The sequence below is a fragment of the Pimephales promelas genome, chromosome 17 (assembly GCF_988280905.1).
Source record: "Pimephales promelas chromosome 17, fPimPro1.hap1.1, whole genome shotgun sequence".
Classification (NCBI taxonomy): Eukaryota; Metazoa; Chordata; class Actinopteri; order Cypriniformes; family Leuciscidae; genus Pimephales; species Pimephales promelas.
Window position 1 is genome coordinate 983,110 of NC_142785.1, and position 16,705 is coordinate 999,814.

General features: G+C 34.6%; 1 protein-coding gene across 4 annotated transcripts in view; it reads right to left on the reverse strand.

Moving 5' to 3' along the window:
• Positions 1–16,705, reverse strand: part of LOC120464269 (uncharacterized) — a 74,873-nt gene that overhangs the window by 20,738 nt on the left and 37,430 nt on the right. For all 4 annotated transcript variants that reach the window (XM_089121744.1, XM_089121743.1, XM_089121745.1 and 1 more), the window contains 6 exons: positions 15,465–15,656; positions 12,119–12,297; positions 8,927–9,113; positions 5,420–5,562; positions 2,834–3,015; positions 501–766 (listed from right to left, as the gene is read on the reverse strand). In XM_089121744.1, coding sequence (XP_088977870.1) covers positions 501–766; positions 2,834–3,015; positions 5,420–5,562; positions 8,927–9,113; positions 12,119–12,297; positions 15,465–15,656 — 1,149 coding nt within the window. The remainder of the gene's footprint in view (positions 1–500; positions 767–2,833; positions 3,016–5,419; positions 5,563–8,926; positions 9,114–12,118; positions 12,298–15,464; positions 15,657–16,705) is intronic.

Below are 16,705 nucleotides of genomic sequence, written 5' to 3' on the forward strand. Positions count from 1 at the left end.
TCGAAACAAACAAGGGAAAACTTCTTTCTTTCTTTCTTTCTTTCTTTCTTTCTTTCTTTCTTTCTTTCTTTCTTTCTTTCTTTCTTTCTTTCTTTCTTTCTTTCTTTCTTACTTTCTTTCTTTCTTTCTTTCTGTCTTTCTTTCTTTCTGTCTTTCTGTCTTTCTTTCTTTCTGTCTTTCTGTCTTTCTTTCTCTCTTTCTTAAGCACAATTTAGTACAACAGTTGTCCAAAGTGCTGTACAAGAAGCTTAAATTTATATAATAATATAATAACCTTTATTAACCTCTCAAAGCGCTGTACAAAAACAATGAAAACAGCAAAGATACAACGCACAAAGAGACATAACACACAGTAAAATAAACATAAAAGACAATAAATCAATTAAAAGCTAACCTACAAAATTGAGTTTTAAGCTGAGATTTAAAAATACCAAAAGATTTGTCTTGCCTGATCTCAATCGGTAGAGTATTTACAGTATGTTTATTAAGCGTAGCGTTACCTATCGCGCTGGTGAAGTCGCTGGGCGTCTGTACGGCGTATGCATAATCGACGTGTGAGCCGAGGAGCTGGTGCACGTGTGCGGAGTAGATGTAGACAGACGTGGGCTGCAGGAAGGTCACGGGCCGGCTCTCGGGGGTCGACGGCCTGTACGCTGGGACCCAGGGCAGCTGCCTGAGGAAGTGATGGAAGGAGGACCGCGCCTCTCGCACGGGGCGGCCCGCGCTGTCCAACACCTGCGCCCGCAGATACTGCGAGAACCTCTCTCTGAAACACACACAGCACAGGGGTCATGGGCTGAGCAAAGAAAGACCATCACCGGCAAACATATGCACTCGACAGAAGAAACAATAGAAAACTGAAGAAAGTCGGCACACCGAGGCTCACATAATACAAAAATAATGGTAACATTTTACAATGATCGAACTTAACCCTCAGACGGTCTTCGTTTCGGAGTCGCATCCTGAGCCTTCCTGGACACCTAAAAATTAAATTTCGTCCATCCCAGTAAAACCAATGCAATTTATTTTTGTTCTATAATATTTATTCTTTGTAATTTAGTATTTTGAGACAATTTGATTGAATTTATTAATATTTATGCAATATTTATGGGCTATTTTTGCCATGGAAAAATATATATTTTTCTATATATATGTATTATTTTTTTCAAAAAATTATTAATGCAGTATTTTAGTTTAATATAGAGTCTAGGCCTTCAGAAAAAAAATATTTTTTGAAGAAAATTAGCACCATCTGGTTACAGTATAGAGAAAAAGCGTAGAATCATGGTGTGACCACTAGATGGCATGTACAGCTCTCTATGGGGAAGCATGTGAATTCCCCAGATGTTTATGAACACATTTTTTTTTTTTTGGGTGGATTTGAATATATATTTGAAACAATCTCAAAAACTATTTATTATAAAAAAAAATGTAAAAAAAATAAATACAAATTTGTGAATTTTCGTGTCATTTCCTATGGGGGTCATTTTTGACCGAAGACCACGAGTGTGACTATTTTTTTACGACCACTTAGCATGCTCAGATCATGACCTCAATTTTTTTTTGTGTTCACATACATAATGCCATAAAAGTCACCAAGTTTAATAACATTCCGATGAAGCTGTGATTTTTAGAAATTCAAAACAGAAATTTTTCTGACCGTGGTTAAGAAAGCACTTCGCTTTATGGGTTTACATTACATTAATCTGTCAGGTGGTTTACTCATTTTTTTTTTAATGTACAGTACAAAACTATACAAGCAGTGTGCAAGCAATCACATCATTACCGTTTCAGAACCGGTTCCAAATTTCCAATAATCAGGGATTCGATGAGACACCTGCATTTCGATTCCCTTTAATGATTAAAGTGTTTAATGATTCCTATGTTGGCGTTTTAATGTGTTTCTAAACCATTCAAGTGCCAGAAGACTCGCTAAAACCAAGTTCTCATGACAGTTTACTTTATTCGCTTTATAAAAGCGAGCGACCAAGAATAGACGGATGCATGTTCCCGATTTATGGTCATCAGACACAGTCCATTAAATAAACAGCCCAATCCTTCAAGCACACACACACACATATGCCAGACAGCAGGTCAAAAATGATCAAATGCAGATGATGAATTGCATGCCAGACTAATAGTGCGACCGTAGTGTTGAATAATCTGGACTAAAGAGCTGTTCAGAGAGCATATTGAGCTTAAGTGGACAAATCATGAGGGATCACGGCATTACTTGCTGGGTTTCTGGATGAGTTGAAGAGTTCAACCGCTTAGTCTTTCCAGCCATAGTGCAAAGCAGAATCTAGTCTTTTAGGGCTGGACAACGATATGGTGATATATATAACAGTGATATGAGGGATCACATGGATTTAGACCTATATTGTGTTTATATAAAGTGTTCACAGGCAAATTTGCTGTATGTATTTCCCCGGTGTTGAAATCAGTCTCATATAAATGTGAGGAAACATGATTTCTGGCTGCATGATGATATCCACGATCTCTGGAACACTATATCGAGTCCAAGCTTTAGTTTAAACTGATATTTGTTTGTTTTACTCGTGTTTTCGCAGTTTCCCCTGTTAAATCCAGTCTCAGGGAAAGTGACTTCAATGCATAGCGTTTTCCTGTAGCTCACACAGTAGAGTGATGCCGCTTGCAACGCCAAGCTCATGGGTTCGATTCCCAGGGAAAGCAATAATAAGAATGTAAATGTGTGCCTTGAAATGCAATGCAAGTCGCTTTCGATAAAAGCATCCGCCAAATGCATAAATGTAAATATATAATGTGCATGAAAGTGGGGTGCATGCTGCACATCTTCTGCAGTGTTTATTACCCAGCATTCCAGTGCTTGTCCATCAGGTTGATGAGAGCTTGTCTCTGCTGTAGTTTAGTGTTCGCCGGCAGATCGGCGGTGGCCAGCGTATGAAACTCAGCGCAGTGATGATCCTCGATGACGTAACGCCCATCCGAAGGCTTCGGCCACAGCTCGCTCTCCACCGCCCACGGGCTCGACGCCTGGAGGAGACGTCAGGTTACTCAGGACCATACCGGGAGAGACTACTGTACTCTAATGAAGCTTATGATGATGAGGTCAGAATGCAATATGAATGAACTACACTGCAATGCTTTCCTTATTGCCTTATTGTCTAGTTTCCAGTCCAAGTATCTGAAAATTCTTCAATCAAGAAGTCTTTACTAGATAAGCAAAATGACATAAGACATTTATGGAAGCTTGTTTCTGCCACGGAACGAAAAATAAAAATGGTAATTGTGACTTTTTATCTCACAATTCTAACTTTATTTCTCGCAATTCCGAGTTTATCAATATAAAGTCTCAATTGTGAGTTATAGTCAGAATTGCAAGATATATAGGCGCAATTGCGAGTTACAAAGTCAGAATTGCAAGATTTGTATTCGCAATTGCGAGTTATAAAGTCAGAATTGTGAGATATAGTTGCAATTGCGAGTTATAAAGTCAGAATTGCAAGATTTGTATTCGCAATTGCGAGTTATAAAGTCAGAATTGTGAGATATAGTTGCAATTGCGAGTTATAAAGTCAGAATTGCAAGATATATAGCCGCAATTGCGAGTTACAAAGTCAGAATTGCAAGATTTGTATTCGCAATTGCGAGTTATAAAGTCAGAATTGTGAGATATAGTTGCAATTGCGAGTTATAAAGTCAGAATTGCAAGATATATAGCCGCAATTGCGAGTTATAAAGTCAGAATTGTGAGACATATAGTTGCAATTGCGAGTTATAAAGTCAGAAATGCGAGATATATATTCGCAATTGCTAGATATAAAGTCAGAATTGTGAGATATATAGTCGCAATATCAAGTTATAAAGTCAGAAATGCGAGATATATAGTCGCAATTGCGAGATATAAAGTCAAAATTGTGAGATATATAGTCTCAATATCAAGTTATAAAGACAGAATTGCAAGATATATAGTCGCAATTGAGAGTTATAAAGTCAGAATTGCAAGATATATAGTCGCAATATATATTGCGAGTTTTAAAGTCAGAATTGCGATATAATCACAATTGTGAGTTATAAGTCAGAATTGCAAGATATATAGTCACAATTGCGAGTTATAAAGTCAGAATTGCAAGATATATAGTCGCAATATATATTGCGAGTTATAAAGTCAGAATTGCGATATAATCACAATTGTGAGTTATAAAGTTAGAATTGCGAGATATATAGTCGCAATTGTGTGTTATAAAGTTAGAATTGCGAGATATAAAGTCAGAATTGTAACGCACTTCTCTACTCGAAATTCTGAGAAAAAAGTAGCAATTATCTTTTAAAATGTTTTATTCTGTGGCTGAACGAAATTCTATCATATTTTCTGATAGTAATAAAATTCTAAATTAAGTTTAAATTAATAAATTTTTTAATTAATTTAAATTAATAAATTTCTAGACTTTTTATTTAAAACAAGCAAAATGATCTACCAACAGGGTAAGAAAAAGAATCATCTATTCCATTTGAATTAAGATTATTTTTCTCACCCCATTGGCAAATAAATAATTTGCAAATTTATTTATTATTATTATTTTTTTAAGAAAACAAGATATAATTTCTTGTTAAAAAAGTTATTTATCTGAATGAATTACTGAACGAACATCACTGAATGCACACGCTTATATGATGAGGTCAGGCACACTTAATGACATATTTTAACTAAGGAAAATTAGTTTAGTGTGTTTCATAATCACCCATTCCTGGTATTTTCAGCTGTTCTCATTACATTTAGGATAAAAAAAACCTACGATCACAGAACAGCATGAGTACAACATGTTATTTGAGACCACAAATGGCATAGGAAGTTGAGGAGTTCAGCTTGACGTCCTCCTTTTATCACATCCAATTACTGCCAATTTCACACTTCCACTCCATTAAAGGCCGTGGGGAGCGCCGTGATTGGCTGAAATCGAGGTTGCGCACAAAACAAAAGCAAGCGCTGACATGCTTCATTACACTGCGAAACATGCTTTTCTTACTGAGTATTTGTGTCTTGTTTCCAGTCCAAATATTAAACATTTCTGCATGCATTCAAGATGCATTTACTAAAGTAGTAAAATTATATAAGATATTAAGTCTTGTTTTATGGGGAAATAAATAAAAATTAAGTGAGTTTTTGTTAAAACAAGGAAATGATCTGCCAATGGAGTAAAAAAATAAAATAAAATCTTGTTTCTGTTTGAATTAACATTATTTTTTTGCCAGATAATTTTAAGCATCAACTCACTTAATTTTGATTAATTCCCCGGAAAACAGGACATAATATCTTATGTCATTTTACTCATCTAGTAAATGCATCTCGATTTAAGAATTTTTAGATAACTGGACTGGAAACCAGACACAAACACTAAGTAAGAACAGTATTTTTTGCAGTGCCACCCGTCCTCACCAGTTCAGATGTAGTGAATGTGCGCTTCTCCTTCCTGAAGATCAGAAGGTCTCGCACGCCCAGTGAACTGAAGAGCTCTCTCCATCCGCTCACGTCTCGATCGGCCGCCAGGTAGCAGGCGTCCAGCAGGACCCACGCCACACCTGGGAAAGGAAAGTCACCGGTTGGCTCTGAAGGACTGGGTGGATCCGTGTTCATGCACAATTCATGCTTTTGTAAGTCCCTACGAAAGACTTTTAGTTCGGTGAGTCAATTACACTGCAAAAAATGCTGTTCTTGCTTAGTATTTTTGACTTGTTTCCAGTGCAAATATCTAATCATTCTTAAATCGAGATGCATTTACTAGATGAGTGAAATGACATACGATATCATGTCATGTTTTCTGGAGGAATTAATCAGTTCATAATCAATTTCAAACAAAAACAATATTATTTTTTTTTACTCATTGGCAGATAATTTTCCATGTTTTATGTAAAAACTCACTTAATTTGTATTTATTTCCCCAGAAAAGAAGACTTAATGTCTTATGTAATTTTACTACTTTAGTACTACTCTTGTTTAGGCCCTCTTTTATTTTCTATTTTCATTAATGACCTCCCACAAATGTGCTCTGATAGTCAAATTCTCTTGTATGCTGATGATACAGTTATTTATTCTTCAAAACGTGATATTATTTCAATCCAATCATCACTGCAACTTGAGTTTGATACTATTCAAAAGTGGTTTTCGAATAATGGACTTATATTGAATAAAAGTAAGTCTTATAGTATGTTATTCTCAACTAGATCTGCTCGACATAACCATGGCAATAACTTAACAATTAAATTCTCAGATGGTACATTAATGGAGAATGTTGAGGAATTGAAATACTTGGGCCTCTGGCTTGACTCCAGCCTCTCCTTTAGGCCTCATATCGATTCTATAGTGAAAAGAGTAAATTATAATTTAAGATTATTATATCGTTCAATTAATTGCTTTACACAATTGATTAGATTAAGAATTGTAACTCAGCTTTTATTTCCTATTATTGATTATGCTGACTTTGTCTATATGAGTACAACAGAATCACACCTTAAACCCATAAATATTGTTTATAACAGTCTCTGTCGATTTGTGTTGAGATGTCCGTTTCAAACCCATCATTGTCATATGTACCAACAATTGAATCTTTTATCACCAAAGGCTAGACGTCAGCTACACTGGTTTCAATTTGTTTATAAATGTATATTTTTTAATTATCCTTTTTATTTGAAGCAACATTTAGTTCTATATAGGTCAACTTATGGTCTGAGACACCTTGATCATCTCTTTTTTTCTGTCCCAAATATATCTAAAGAAATTGGAAGACGTTCTTTCAAATTCAAAGCCCCCTCTGATTGGAACAGCTTACCTTGTTCCTTAAGGTCCATCTCTTCCTTTCCACTCTTTAAGTCAGCCCTTTTAACTTACTTGCAATCTTGTGACCAATGTATATGTTTTCCTAGTATATGAGTTGTGTTTTAATTTGCTTTATTTATTTATTTATTTATTTATTTATTTTGTTTGTCTTTTGTTTTTTCCTTCACTAATGTGAAGAAAAGAGCATGTGTGCGGGGATGTGTACATGTGTATGTATGTATGTGGTATGTATGTAGGCAGTGCATGCATGCATGCATGTTTGTGTGCATATGTGTATATAGGTATGTATTTTTGTATTTGTATGTATATGTAGGTTATATTTGTTTGTTTTTGTGGTTTCGTCAATTATGGTTTTCTCCTGTAATATAGGCTATCCTAATGTCATAGTATATTGTTTATGTGATATGCTTTGGACAGAGTTGGGACAGTTTGGGGTGTTGGTTGTGTGGAAGAGCTTTAGTATGTCTGTAAGTGTTTGGTGTTATCTTGAGGACCCCCTCGAAAATGAGATGTTCCATCTCAAGGGGTTATCCTTCTCCAATAAAATGAAAATAAAATGAAATGCATCTTATTAATGTTATGAAATGATATCTGGACTGGAAACAAGACAAAAATACTAAGTAAGAAAATCTTTTTTTTTTTGCAGTTAACTGTGAAGCTTACTCAAAAAATGAAGTAATTTGATCATAACTGAATATTTCTGTGGGATTTAAAATGGTAAAACTTTACAATAAGGTTCCATTAGTAAACGTTACATTAGTAATGAGCAATTTATTTGTAAAAGTTTCTAATAATCCTTGTTAACACTAGTTAGTACAAATCCAGCTGATTATTGTTAGTTCATGTTAGCTCGGGTCCACTTCATTATATAATAATAATTATTTGATTTGAATAATGTATTACTAAATGCTGAAATTAACATCGTTAGTTCATGTTAACTAATGTAGATAATATGGAAGCTTGTTTCGCCACAGACTAAAAAATAAAAAAAGGTAATTATGACTTTTTAATCTCATAATTATGACTTTTTTTCCCTCAAAATTTCGAGTTTATATCTCAAAATCAGAATGGCAAGTAATAAACTCATAATTACGAAGAATTGCGAGATTATTGCATAATTTGTGATATATAAACTTGAAATTGCGAGAAATAAAGTCATAATTGTGAGATAAAAAGTCGCAATTACCTTTTTTATTTTAAATCTGTGTAGGAAACAAGCTTCCATATTAATTACACAATTGTGAGTTTATTTCTCAAAATCAGAATGGCAAGTTCTAAATTAGTAATCGCAAAGAATTGCGAGAAAAAGTCATAATTGCGAGATATAAACTTGAAATTCTAAAAAAAAAAAATTGCAATTGCGAAAGAAATTCAGAATTCTGAGATACAAATTTGGAATTGCGAGGAATAAAGTCTGAATTGCAAGAAGTAAAATGTTGAATTGAATTGCAAGAAAAAAGTCAGAATTGCCAGATAAACTTGAAACTGAGAGAAATAAAGTCAGAATTGTGACAAACTTGGAATTGAGAGAAAAATAGTCAGAATTTCGAGATAAACTTGGAATTGAGATAAGGTCAGAATTGTGAGATACGATCACATATTGCAAGTCATAAATTTAGAATTGCGAGATAGACTTGGAACTTGGAATTGTGAGGAATAAAGTCAGTACTGCAAGAAGTAAAAAGCTGAATTGAAATAAAGTCGCAATTGCAAGAAAAAAGTTAGAATTGCGAGAAATTTAGAATTGCGAAAAATAAAGTCAGAATTACGAGATAAACTTGGAATTGCAGGAAATAAAGTCAGAATTAGGATCTTTTACCTTTTTTTTCCATTGTGGACAAAAGCTTCTATGATTTAACTAACAAATCCTCATTGTAAAGCGTCACCATCTTAATTCACCAAAAGGCTACACTTTTAATTTTCAAAATTATTTTTCAAAGTTGCAAACAAAACTTTGAAGTTTATAACAGTTCATTAAAGTGTGTTAAAAGAATGTTAAAAGTGTGTTCATTTTTAATTTAATGTGTTACTTGCCATTTCTTTGCAATATTTTGTAAATTTTACTAGCAATTTCAAAGTAAATCCCACACCAAGCTGAACTTCGTTTACCAGGGAGCACGCTGGGAAGGTCGATGTTGCCGTACTGGCTGGAGAACTGTATTTTGCTCTGTGAAGGGAAGAGGAAGCCCTCGCTGGTCAGCACAGGTATGTGTGCGGCGAGGCTCCTGTAGTCCTGATCCTGAGAGTGCGCTTTGATGAACACCAGGTAGCTGACCACAACATCCTTGGGCTTTTTCTAAGAGAAAATGAATTAAATGAGAATATGAGGCACATTCATAATAGATGACAGCATTTTCACACACTTGATCCAGTTTCAAACATCCAGTTGTGTTTCCCGAAAGCATCGCTAGCCAACTATAGTCGCAAGTTTCGTCATTATCAGCAGTTTATCGAGTCAGAGTTTCACGATTTTTGCTCGCCGACAGGTTTTTTTTCCTCATTATTTCGAGTTTATATCTCAAAATCAAAATGGCAAGTAATAAACTCGTGATTGAAAAGAATTGCGAGAAATAAAGTCGCAATTACCATTGTTATTTTTTATGCTGTGGAGGAAGCAAGCTTCCATATTAATTATACAATTGCGAGTTCATATTTTTAAATCAGAATGGCAAGTTTTAAACTCGTAATCGCGAAGAATTGCGAGAAAAGGTCATAATTGTGAGATATAAACTTGGAATTGCGAAGAATTGCGAGAAAAGGTCATAATTGTGAGATATAAACTTGGAATTGCAAGACAACCGTCAGAATTGCGAGATAAACTTGGGAATTGCGAATAAAGTCGCAATTACCATTGTTATTTTTAATACTGTGGAGGAAACAAGCTTCCATGTTAATGGGCTATATGCACGCATAAGTTCCGCATTTGACGTAAGGATGCTCGTCCATTTCCGGTTGTGTAGATTAAAGCGGAGGAAAACCGAGGAAAAAGGGGTTATGGCAGAGTCTTCAATATTTACTGTCCTCCCGACTTTGAAACGAAACGTACATACGTTTAGATGTAATTTTATATATAGTTATGTTCATTTAATATAATTTGAAAAAGAAGCATAAACACAACGAGGGGTGTCTGTTTTATCTGTTTTTGTGACTAACGTTTCATTAGTATAACCATGGAGTATAAAATTCAATATAAATTCTCGGTATTGCTTTGGACTCTACGATCGGCGGAAGTTATCGAGCATCCTTAATCCTTCACCGGAAATACCGCCGTGCATAGAGCCCATTACACAATTGCGAGTTCATATTTTGAAATCAGAAAGGCAAGTTATAAACTCGTAATTGCGAGAAAGGGTCATATTTGTGAGATATAAACTTGGAATTGCAAAGAATTGCAAGAAAAGCTCATAATTGTGAGATATAAACTTGGAATTGCAAGACAACCGTCAGAATTGAGAGATAAACTCGGGAATTGCGAGAAATAAAGTTGCAATTACCATTGTAATTTTTTATGCTGTGGAGGAAACAACCTTCCATATTAATTATACAATTGCGAGTTCATATTTTGAAATCAGAATGGCAAGTTAAAAATTCGTAATCATGAAGAATTGCGAGAAAAGGTCATAATTGTGAGATATAAACTTGGAATTGCAAGACAACCGTCAGAATTGCGAAGTCGCAATTACCATTGTTATTTTTTATGCTGTGTTTATGCATATTAATTACACAATTGCGAGTTCATATTTTGAAATCAGAATGGCAAGTTATAAACTCGTGATCATGAAGAATTGCGAGAAAAAGTCATAATTGTGAGATATAAACTTGGAATTGCGAGGAATAAACAGACAGAAGTTGTCTGCGATTCTTTCTTTTGTAAAGTGTGAACACACACACACACACACACACACACACACACCAGTGACTGAACACTACCCCAGAACATCGTGCAGTGTGAACTTGGCAGAAAGGCCCACGCACACCGAGTACGAAATTCGTGTTAAAAAAAAAAATACGACCTGACATTTTGTCAATCACGTTTTTTTCACGTAACTTTCGTCCGTCATAAAAAAATCGGATCGGGTTCGAATTTCTGCGTTTTACGCTTCCGTAGCGTTTTGAGAGCTCCAATTCACAGCCTTAAATGACGAACACGACTCAATTTTTTTCCCCTAGTATAATATATTTTTGTATTTTGAGGGAATTTTATGGTACAAAGTAATTTTTTACAAAGCAATGTTTTGATGCATAAGTTCACTTGTACGGAGACAAAATAACATGCATTTTAAATTAAATTAAATACAATTTTAATTAAATTTAATAACATTTAAAATTTTATATTAATTTTAATTTGGAGGATCAAGCGAACAATGTGGCGTTACTCAAATCTGTGTTTTTCGCATCCGTAGCGTTTTGAGAGCTCCAATTCACAGCCTTAAATGACGAACACGACTCAATTTTTTTCCCCTAGTATAATATATTTTTGTATTTTGAGGGAATTTTATGGTACAAAGTAATTTTTTACAAAGCAATGTTTTGATGCATAAGTTCACTTGTACGGAGACAAAATAACATGCATTTTAAATTAACGTAAACACTAAATTTAACAACATTTAAAATTTTATATTAATTTTAATTTAGAGGCTCAAGCGAACAATGTGGCGTTACTCAAATCTGTGTTTTTCGCAACCCGTAGCGTTTTGAGAGCTCCAATTCACAGCCTTAAATGACGAACACGACTCAATTTTTTCCCCCTAGTATAATATCTTTTTGTATTTTGAGGGAATTTTATGGTACAAAGTAATATTTTACAAAGCAATGTTTTGATGCATAAGTTCACTTGTACGGAGACAAAATAACATGCATTTTAAATTAACTTAAATACAATTTTAATTAAATTTTATAACATTTAAAATGTTATATTAATTTTAATTTGGAGGCTCAAGCGAACAATGTGGCGTTACTCAAATCTGTGTTTTACGCATCCGTAGCGTTTTGAGAGCTCCAATTCAGAGCCTTAAATGACGAACACGACTCAATTTTTTCCTCCTAGTATAATATATTTTTGTATTTTGAGGGAATTTTATGGTACAAAGTAATTTTTTACAAAGCAATGTTTTGATGCATAAGTTCACTTGTATGGAGACAAAATAACATGCATTTTAAATTAACTTAAATACAATTTTAATTAAATTTAACAACATTTAAAATTTTATATTAGTTTTAATTTTCATAAAGTGTATCATACCATTACTATTCTAATTCTATTAGCGCCTCAGTGTGCGAGCGTGTGTGTTCCTCTCTGACCTGCCAGGCGTTGCTCCTCAGCACGGGGTAGATGTGCTGCTGCAGGACCTGCTGAGGCTCCAGCTCGTGAACGCCGAGTCTGCGGAGGACCTCCCGAACCTGCGAGTTCCCCAGCTCGTCCAGACACGCCAGCAGCCGCGGCTCCACGGTGTTCAGGTCCTGGTACAGAGCCTTCAGATCTGCAGCCGGAGCAGGACAGGGGTTGTGTGGAGCTCATTACAGGTAAACGGGAGTTACGTACAGTAAGCAGATTACTCTTTCAAGTAACTACTGAAGTAACATATTACTGTTACAATTTACAAAAAAAATATCTAAGATCAAATAAGTAACGCTTGTTACTTTTTCAAATTTGTTGACTGACAGCGGTCCTGTCCTCATGTTGAGAGAAATGTATGTGTGTGAAAACATGATGGTTATTTTCGTTCTAGACTAAATGTGATCATGCGTTTACTCGTCTCACATGCACAAAAACATCCAGAATTCCTCAAAATTAATAAAAACAGTGAAACGCAATCTCAGAATTTTATGCAAAACTTTTATAATTAATATTAAAATTACACAAATATACTTTATGAATTTATTCTCACTTTATTAACCGATGTCTTTGCTGCTGATCTTCAATGATTTAATTCAACCATACTAATGAGCAAAAAAGTATCATTAGGGATAATTTTTCGATTTGACCCGCGAAGGATGAGAATAAGACAGATATGCAGATATGACAATATAAATATATCAAAGCTGATTGAACACTGATGAGAATATTGCTTCAGAATAATTTATAATTACAACACAATTGTATTTTATTTTTCCGGACAAGCAACTTTTTCAGGACTTCACATTTAAGTGAATGACAGATTTGCACAGACTTTCAGATTTGAATTTGAATATATATATATATATATATATATTACATTCTAAAAAATGCTGGGTTGTTTTAACCCAATTTTGGGTCAAATATGGACAAACCCGAAATGTTGGGTTAAAAATGTAATGTAAAAATTTAACCCAATGGCTGGGTTAGTCCATATTTGACCCAAAGTTGGGTTAAAACAACCCAGCATTTTTTAGAGTGTATATTTATATATTTATATATTTTTAATTATATATACAGGTTAAACCTGAAAAATTAGAGTATCGTGCAAAAGTTCATTTATGTCAGTAATTCAACTTAAAAGGTGAAACTAATATATTATATAGACTCATTACATGCAAAGTGAGATATTTCAAGCCTTTATTTGTTATAATTGTGATGATTATGGATTACAGATATGAAAACCTTTTCACAATATTCTAATTTTGAATTTGGGGTTTTCATATCTGTAAGTCATAATCATCAAAATTATAACAAATAAAGGCTTGAAATATCTCACTGAGTCTATATAATATATTAGTTTCACCTTGAGTGAACTTCTGCACGATATTCTCATTTCCAGTTTCATAATATACAGGGCCGTAGTTAATCTGGATATTTTGTTGAATATTAAATTAAAGAGCATTAAGTGCTTTGTGAGTAATCAGCAATATTCAAAATTGTATACGATGTTTAAATAATGTTGCGTTATTTTCCTGTTATCTCCGTAAAGCTGCTTTGAAACACTCTGTATTGTTAAAAGCGCTGTGACTTGACTATTTCTTTTACGTTTTTGGCTAGTAGACGTTCTGAATGGCTGGTAACGTAAAAGATTTAGTAGCCACACTGGGCCTGTGAGTGAACAAGTTAATTTGAAGCCCTGTACAGGAAGCATGAGAGCGGCTGATGACCCACTTCCTGTCCCGCTGAGCCTGATGTTTAATTCATCACTGATTTTAGCAGCTATGCCCGACTCTACCTGACACACAGCGTTAGCATGACGCGTTTCCATTCGGCCGGAGCAGTGAGGACGCATCTGACTAATCTGACAACAAAAAATGGGTCATAAATCAAAGAGAAGCGAGTTATGAAGGAGATTAGAGGTGGAGAAATGCATCTGCAGTTTGAGTTTCATTCACAAAAATACCTTTTTTTTACTGCAATGACGCAAGTAGTGCGTCTTTCTCTCCTGTGACTCACTTTATTGATTCATGAAATAGCAGATGAGGACGATCATTCATCGAAGACCGGTCTAGAGAGACGGGGAAACAACGACTCCAGACGCACTACAAGATGAATCGACGCAAGCTCAAACATCATTGGTTCGCCCACTTTTAATCTTCCATGATGTCACCATATTTTGAGTTCCCTGTATGTGCATTCATCAATGTGAATAAAAGGCTAAATTAAATATGTTCATCATTGAGGAGATTTGGATTAAACTGCTTTTCTTTTCATGTCTGATGCATTTCTGAACAACCGCTTTAATTTAATTGAACACCAACAATGCCAAAAAAAGATCCTGTGTTAATTGCATACACACAAACAGAAAATAATTAACACATTAACGTTGACAGCTCAAATATATTATATATAGGGCTGTGCAAAAATTAATTGCGATTAATCGCATCCAAAATAAAAGTCTGTGTTTACATAATATATTTGTGTGTGCTGTATATAATTATTTTGTATATATAAATACCTATGCATACATGTATATATTTAAGAATTATTTGCGCTTAAATTCTGTATATATATAAAAATACATAATCTATATTATATAAATATAAATATTTTACATATGAATAACACATTTTCTTAAATACATACATGCATGTGTGTGTATTTATATACAAAATAATTATATACAGCACGCACAAATATATCATGTAAACACAGACTTTTATTTTGGATGCGATTAATCGAAATTAATTTTTGCACAGCCCTAATTATATATAAATAATAAAGTGTAGTTGAAATACAAATACATATATATATATATATATACTCATTTATTAAAATGAAAAATCTTTTTCGAGTCATTTCGTTCGTTGAATGAACCAAATGACTCGAAAAAAGATTTGTTTATTTTGATGAACGAGTTCGAACAGGAGAGTCTCGCAGAACAGAGCAAGGCGAGCATTTGAGCTTATAAAACTTAAACTTTGTTATTTATTTATTAAATGAGCGTTCGTTTCGTTTGATAAGACCCTTATTCATCGTCTGGAATCGTTTAAAGCCCTTTGAAGCTGCACTGAAACTCTCATTTGGACCTTGAACCGTTTGGACCCCATTGAAGTCCATTATATGGAGAAAATCCTGGAATGTTTTCATCAAAAACCTTAATTTCTTTTTGACTGAAGAAAGAAAGATTTTGATTTGAAAGATTTTTTCCTTGCGGAACAAAAGCATACATTTCTTCAGTTTTTCTCCGTTTAAAAAAAAAAAACGGTAATATGTCGAAATCATGTATTTTAAAAACAAAAAAGGTACCTGTGCCGGCTTGCGTCACATCACTGAGAGGGAAGAAGACTCCCTCTGAACTCAGGGAAACCACACTGCCGTCGGCCAGCGGGATCATGGGAACCTCTCTGAGCGTCTGGAGCAGCGCGTCCACTTCATACTCCGGCTCCAGCGCGCGGAGGCCACACACCAGCAGCCGCGCCAGCCGCGCCAGATCGGGCTCTGAGCGGAGGACACACATCAGCTAATTCATTACGTCATTAGATAACATTAGTGAACATGAACTAATAACCCAGCAAACACAGAACGTGCCAGTACGGTTCCCATCTGGTTCTAGGAACGTTCCCTGTAGATTATTTTTAGGATCTATTTTTATAGCCACAAAGCGCCCGCGCCCTCAGATCAGTTGGACGTGGCTGTGGTTACAAGAGGCAAACACGATATAAACACTGTTCGTTTTCTCCCACAAACCGCTCGTTTTGTATCTTAGGCCATCAATGTGTACTTACATTTACGAGTCATTAAATCATGTTTAATTTGGACTTCTCTGTGTATGCTCTTTGAGGTGGTGACCATAGACCTCCATTATATGACTGATAGACACGAACGGTTTGACCTAAAAATATCAAAATTGAAAATACTGTGGAAACAAAGACACCTACATCTTGGATGCCCTTAAGGTAAGATAAAACATACCAAAAATTAATTTCAAAGTGAACTATCCCGGTAAGTCTAAAAGCGAAATCTTTAAAGGCTTTTTTTCTCAAAATGGCAAATCTGAAAAAAAGTGGAAAATCTCCTCTTCAGCGGCACTTACACACATCAAAGCTTGCAGTTGTATTCCTATCTATATTCTAAAGGTTTTCACAGAAGGGTTTGTTCATATATCATTCAGATTCTGGGACATTTGATACCTAAAAATGGGGATTGATATTTTATGGCTATTGACATTTTTCTCTGAGTAATGGAGTGATAAAAAGAGATATCCCTTTGACTCTAATATGTCAACAAAATGAAACAAGAAATTTGGATCTGGCCTTATCCAATGTTCAAATATATGCAAATTAGCACATATTTAATGAGATAACACCGAATTTGCATATTTAAACATACATATTCTAAAAACTTGTAATACAACATGTATTTGTCTTAATGTCAGTAATCAACAGGGGAAGTTTCAAGCTGATATTGGTTAGTTTTTTTTTCCCTATTCCCTCTCGCCTTAAATGGAAGTTCACATTTCGCCTTAAAGTTCACATTTGAAAAACTTT